Raw genomic sequence first — 7,099 nt, 5'->3', positions numbered from 1 at the left:
AAATTAATATTAAGGCGATTGAACTTTAAATTTTTGTTTGAACAATTGATTGATTATAACAAACAATAATAACAATAATAAGAAGTGCAAATGACATAAATTAATACAGGCCTATATACAAATATACCTACATATATACATACATTTACATATTTGTATTTATAAATTCCATACATACAAATAAATACTACAACTTGTGGCAAACGAATGCCTCTGCCTGGCTGCCTACGTGATGATTGGCCAAGACCATGTAAAAATGACAGACAGACGGAACGCACAAAATATCATGAAAACATTTGTTGTTTCTAATAAAGTCTAAGCAAAAAAACAAAAACTAAATTTCTACGTTGTTGTTTTTATATCCCATGTCTCTCATGTTGGCTCTCAGTGGTTGTAACATTCATGTAATGACCTATCTCTTTTGTAATGGAATTAATACAGGTATCTCTATCTGTGTGTGCATGTATCTATCTCATCACTCTCATCCATCGATGTTATTATTTTACGCACCGACTCTTCTCGTCTCTTCTAGATCATGCGCCAGTCAGACTATCTCTCGCTCTCTCTCTCGCACTGTATCTATGACATTGTTATCAAGAGTATTGTTATTATTATTGTTTTTAACATATAAACAAACACACTCACACCCCTGTAAACGTTACTGCCTTACTATGCAGCCAGCCAAGCAGTCAGTCAGTGTCACCCACCTACAAATTACATTGTAGAGATACTTCAATGTTAAATGCCTCGCTCGTTGACTGGCTGTCACACTGCAAAGAGCAATAATCGCAGCTAACTGCAGCAGCAGCACCACCAACAACAGCTGTATCTGTGTGAATGAATTTTGCCATAGTGTATACTGCTGTATGGAACAGTGGGGGGAATGTTTTGAAAAAATAAATATTTAATGGAATGTAATAAAAATTAAAATTTGATGATTCACATCCAAAAAAAATTGAAAGGAATATAGGTCTGGGTAAAAACGTTAAAACTTCTAAATTTATCTTAATATATAAAAGACCTTAATGTTAAGCAAGTGAGTGACTGGGTGAGATAAAAACAACTACAACAAAGTCATAATTTTTATTGAATGAAAGCAAAAATGTCGGAAATAGCGTAAATTTTAGAATAAGTTTAGATTTTTTCGAATTGGTCACCTTTGGCGCGAATTATGGCCTTCAAACGGCCAATGAAACCATCACACGCTGCCCGATTGTTGCTCTGAGTATTTTGGCCCATTCCCGGCGAAGTGCCGGGTATTTTTGGTATTTTTTAGTGCCAACCTTGTTTTCCAAAATACTCCAGACACAATAGTCCAACGGATTGGTATCACGAGATGTTGGTGACCATTGTGTGGAAATGAAGCGAGGAACCTCATTTTGTAAATATTCTTGGGTGGCGCGTCCACCATCGCACTCAGAATGATCCTGTTGGAATGTCCTAGGTCTGCGGCCAAAATGTCTGCATGCCCAAGGCTTTGATATACCCTCCAGAATATTTTCGCGATAATTTTTAGCATTTATTCTGATGATTTCGATTAATACGAGCAAAGAGCTACCATCGGCTGTTATGGCGGCCTACACCATCACCATGGCCGGCGCTTGAGTTTTGGTGGCCAACCGAAGGTTCACATTTTCAGCTGATCTCTTTGGCAAGTTAACACGAACATTTTGTTTGCTTACAAACTACTGGACAACGAATGTTTTCTCATCGAAGAAAACCAAATTCGGCAGTTCACCACTTTCGGCCATGCTCTTTAGCACTTTTCAGTCTATTTTCCTTCTGTTCCATCACGAATAACTTTTTTTCTGGAAAATTCTTACCAAATGCTTTTGTACGCTTGTAAACAATATAATGAGCTGTCACTCGAAAAAAATTAACAGCTTTCGGCTTAGAAATGACAGCAGTCTGAAGTTGGTTGCAGTTTTTTCATCTTACCCTGTATATTCAATTAGAACTAAATATAGTTAATTTTAGTACTTTTCGTACACTTGTAGGTCGACTTTCCATCATTTACCCTCAATCCAAATTTCAGAATTCTAACTCTTCCCGTTAACCTATTGCAAAGGGTACGATTTTTAGTACATTTTAGTACCTTTCGTACCCTTCTACTTTGAATTTCCCAAAACCCAGCTTTATCTCTCGACTACACATCAACAACAACCCACACCTAAAATTTCAAGCTTCAGCTTCGTATGGGCGATGATCTATATATTGAATAAATATAGCTAGAATCTGGAAATTTGATATGGAATACATGTTGGGAATTGGTGTTGATGTATGGAAATGGTTTAAGAAATTCGTACTTATGTGTATAAAAAGTACAAAATGGTACAAAATTTGGTACTATATGCATTTAGTGGAGCGCATAGAGATGGAATCCTTAAAATAGAAATTAGAACTACTTTTGGAGTACAGGATTGAGGTAGCAATTACAAATCGTACTTATGTGTACAAAAAGTACTAAATGGTACTAAATTTGTTGCAAGTAGGCTTTAGATGATCAGATAGAGCTGGAGTCTTCAAATTTGGAATTAAACAGTTGGAGTGTAGGATTGAAGTAGTTTAGGAAATTCGAACTTATGGGCACAAAAAGTACTAAATGGTACCAAATAATTTACAATTTGATTTTGTGTGAACGGATAGGGCTGGAATCCGGACATTTGGGATTAAAATTTCTTTTGGAATGTATTTGTACCAAATAGTACTAAAATTGGTACAATTTCAATTAGGATTACTGCTAGAAATTGAGGGAATTTAGAAAATACATTTTTATTTGTACGAAAATTACAAAATGACACTAAATATGGTACAATTTAGATTGAAAATAATTTGGTACAATTTGATTTTGTGTGAACAGATAGGGCTGGATTCCTGAATTTTCATATAAACATTACAGATGGAGTGCATAATTGAGGTAGTTTTGGAAATTCGTTCTTATGGGTACGAAAAGTACTAAATTTGGAACATTTTGGATATAGATTAACAGATAGAGTGGGAATCTTGAAGTTGGGAATTAAAATGACTGTTAGATTGTATGATTTATGTAATTAAGAAAATTCGTACTTATGAGTAGTAAGTGATACTAAACCTAAAATTTTGAATATTGAAAATTCGTTCATATGTGTACTAAATTTGGTACAATATTGGATAGAACTAGAATCCTAAATATTAGAATAAAAATTGCTGTTGGACTGTAGGATTGAGGTTGGGGGTTGGGGGAAACTAAATCCATTATTTTTATATAAACTATAGAACTTTATTCAACATGCTTCGGAATGTCCGATTTGGGTCAAATATGCACCGTTGTGTTGTATGATTTGTTGCCATTTTAAAGGTAACTTCATAATGCCTCTCTCATATAACACCTACTCTCTATTTGCAAAAAACTCTAGTAGTCGATTTTCACAATCCTCCTCCTGGCTACCAATTTCTTTGTCATTAAAGAAATTTTGCACCGCAAGAAAAATATGATAATCGCTTGGTGCCAAGTCCGGACTCTATGGCGGATGCATTGAAACTTCCTAACCAAGCTCCCGAAGTTTCTGGCGAGTAACTGTAGATGTGTGTGGCCTAGCTTTGCCTGATGAAACACGACACCTCTCCTGTTGGCCAATTCTGGCCGTTTCTGGTCAATTGCTATCTTCAAACGGTCCAGTTGTTGACAGTAGAGATCGGAATTTAGATTTTGGTCATATGGAAGCAACTCAATAAATAATTTCCTTTCAGTCCCACCAAATGTATAGCAGTACCTTCCTGGCCGTTAGTCCTGGTTTGACCACCGTGTGAGGTATTTCAACGCTCTTTGACCACGATCGTTTTCGCACAGGGTTATCGTATATGATCCATTTCTCATCTCCAATCACCATCCGTTTACGAAATGGGTAAATCTCATTGAGCTTGGCCTAGACTTCACAAATGGAAATTCGGTCCATCCTATTTTTTTCTGATAATTGGTGTGGCACCCAAACATTGAGCTTTGTTTTGTAGCTCGATGTTTGTGCACCCCAAGAGTTTTTAACGCCGCAAAATATTTGTCCTGGACCCTATCGTCATAGCTGAGTCCATCTAGACATGTGGGTCCGTCCGTCCGCCTGTCCATTATAATTTGTAAACACGATACAAGCCACAGTTATGGACTAATCTTCACGAAATTTTGCATATAGAATAGGTTCTGGACAATGAAGACCCCTATTGTTGTTGGTAAAGTTCGGATAATATTTAGGAGATGAAATGGACCAAATACTTAATTTTTATCGGGGTTTTGTCGGAATTTATATGGCGAAGGGGATCGGACCAAAGTATAAGCATGTGTGTTTTTGATAATGATTGGTCAATATTTAGCGGTTCAAATGGACCCAGACTTTTCTATAACATACATATTTACCCATGAAGGACATAGACCCGATAAGTTGATAGTATATCCAATAGGAGTGGTTGACCTTTAAATTGATACCAATTATATTGGAGTATTCACAGGTGCTCACGTATTCAGATATCATTTAGTAACCCATTACCACACTAGAAGGCGGAAATATGGCGCTCATCGGTTTGAAAGGTTCCAGTTATGGTCAATGACAACGCCTATAAGTTTCGGTGATGATCAGATAATAATTTTGGGATGAAGTGGACCGAAAACTCAGTTTTTGTGTTTTTTTTTATAGGCTATAGGCCACAATTATAAGCCGAACATCACAAGACTACGCACGGTGAAGGGAATGTGGACATGTAATTAGAAGGGCGATACTGAATATAAGTAATATTCGGAAAATATATCAGTGTAAGGAAGACGTGATGTATAAGGAAGACGTGTAAAATATTGACCAGGTTCGAAATAAACAAACGTAGAATGTTAGAATTCCGTGGTAGTTGTGTAAAGTATCGTATGGTCGGCTCCGTTCGACTATTGCTGAATCCACTTTTCAAAACAAATATTCTATTTCTCTTATTTTTGTTTTCAAATGGTCAAATTAGTTAAAACTAGTTAAAGTTCGACATGTGATTTCTTTCAAAGTCCGATCCATAAAGGAAATTAATTTTACTGGTAAGTGATTTCAATGCAATAAACTTCTGAAGATTGTCAAAACAAATCAATCGATTAAAAATCAATAATATGACATAATAATGGAATCGATATTTACCACATTATAAAATTTATTTCCCCCTATTACTTCATGACCAAATAAAATATAATATCTATAATTTTGTTTCCGATATCTAAATTACTTCTTTCAATTATCATGTTACGCACACACACACAAACACAATAACAAAGAAAAGTCATTAACATTTTAAAACGGTTATTAACATTTATTGACTTCATTGGCTAATTCCTCCACTGTGCCCAGACAACAGCTACAGAGCTCTGTTGCCGTGCACTGGTGTGCGTGTGTGGTAGTATTGGTGTCTCTGTTGTTGTTATTGTCTGCCGCTGTTGCTGTGGCTGGTTTTGCGATAACGACTGGCCAGCGCAGCCCCTCAAAAAATGAGAAAAAGTGAATGTTACACAGCTGAAAGTGTTCACAAGCTATCCTAACTTCGTAGAGGATGGGTGTCCAGTTCTCGTGCTAACGTCGCGTTAAAATAAAATTGAGTTTTTTTAAAAACCAAAAAATATTTTAAATAAAAAATACCAAGTGTATTGAATTCAAAATAAAAAAGAAACACTAAACAACAACTAAAGTGAAATGTTTTAAAGAACAGAAAAATTTCAACAACCACAACAAAAAACTAAAACCGAGTACCTTTTCTTCTCAACAACTACAACAAAGTACAAAATTTTTCCTTGTTTCAAATAGCCAAGCGAAAAGCGCATCCTTGACGTCCTTGACCTTAAATCTATTTTTTCGTATTCGAAAGTAACAAAAAAAGTGAAAAATAAAAAAAATGGCTCTACGTTGTGCTGGTCTTTTCCTGAGCAAGGAGGTAAGCTCCAACTTGTCCCAACAGATGCGTGCCTTGAGCACCAGCGGTACCATGAAGGCGAATTTTCTAAAGAATTCACCCAATACCTCGTTGGACAAATCGATTTTGGCCCGTTACCGCAATTTGGAAACTCCCAGCAATCGCGTCCAGGCCACTTACTTGTGGATCGATGGTACTGGTGAGAATATCCGTTTGAAGGATCGCGTCTTGGACAAAGTGCCCACTGGCGTCCAAGACTTGCCCAAATGGCAGTACGATGGCAGCTCCACCTATCAGGCCCGCGGTGAAAACTCCGACACCACCCTGGTGCCCCGTGCCATCTACAAGGACCCCTTCAAGCCCGGCAAGAACGACATCATTGTCATGTGCGACACCTACCAGGCCGATGGCAAGCCCACCGAATCGAACAAGCGTGGTGCCCTGCAAGAGGCCATTGAAAAGGTTGGCGATCAGGAGCCCTGGTTTGGCATTGAACAGGAATACACTTTGTTGGATGTTGATGGCCGTCCCTTCGGCTGGCCCGTCAATGGCTTCCCCGCTCCCCAGGGTCCCTACTACTGTGGTGTAGGTGCCGATCGTGTGTATGCTCGCGATTTGGTTGAAGCCCATGCCGTGGCCTGTTTGTATGCTGGCATCGATTTTGCCGGTACCAATGCCGAAGTTATGCCCGCCCAATGGGAATACCAAGTCGGACCCAGTCTAGGCATGAAGGCTAGCGATGATTTGTGGGTGTCGCGTTACATTTTGCAACGTATTGCTGAAGAATTCGGTGTCGTTGTCACCTTCGATCCCAAACCCATGGAGGGACAATGGAATGGCGCTGGCGCCCACACCAACTTCTCCACCAAGGCAATGCGTGCCGATGGTGGCATGAAAGCCATCGAAGAGGCCATTGAAAAATTGAGCAAACGTCACGATCGCCACATCAAGGCCTACGATCCCAAAGAGGGCAAGGACAACGAGAGACGTTTGGTCGGCCGCTTGGAAACCTCCAGCATCGATAAGTTCTCGTGGGGTGTTGCCAATCGTGGTGTCAGTGTTCGTGTGCCACGTGGTGTTGCCGATGCTGGCAAGGGCTATTTGGAAGATCGTCGTCCCAGTTCCAATTGTGATCCCTATGCTGTGTGCAATGCTCTGATTAGAACTTGCTTGTTGAACGAATAAGGAGGTGAAA

At 38.7% G+C, this 7,099-nt stretch overlaps 1 protein-coding gene across 1 annotated transcript; it reads left to right on the top strand.

Annotated features, from left to right (window-relative positions):
• The first annotated feature begins 5,855 nt into the window (after positions 1-5,855).
• Positions 5,856-7,099, top strand: LOC133321913 (glutamine synthetase 1, mitochondrial). Its single transcript, XM_061530981.1, has one exon. It carries the CDS (start codon positions 5,887-5,889, stop codon positions 7,087-7,089), a length of 1,203 nt encoding a protein of 400 aa, XP_061386965.1. The 5' UTR covers positions 5,856-5,886; the 3' UTR covers positions 7,090-7,099.

Source organism: Musca vetustissima, unplaced genomic scaffold (genome assembly GCF_032173495.1).
Source record: "Musca vetustissima isolate MV318-11 ecotype Yass unplaced genomic scaffold, APGP_CSIRO_Mvet_v1 utg7437, whole genome shotgun sequence".
In the NCBI taxonomy this organism is placed as follows: Eukaryota; Metazoa; Arthropoda; class Insecta; order Diptera; family Muscidae; genus Musca; species Musca vetustissima.
The sequence above is the reverse complement of the archived record's forward strand: the minus strand, read 5'-3'. Positions and strand labels throughout refer to the sequence as shown.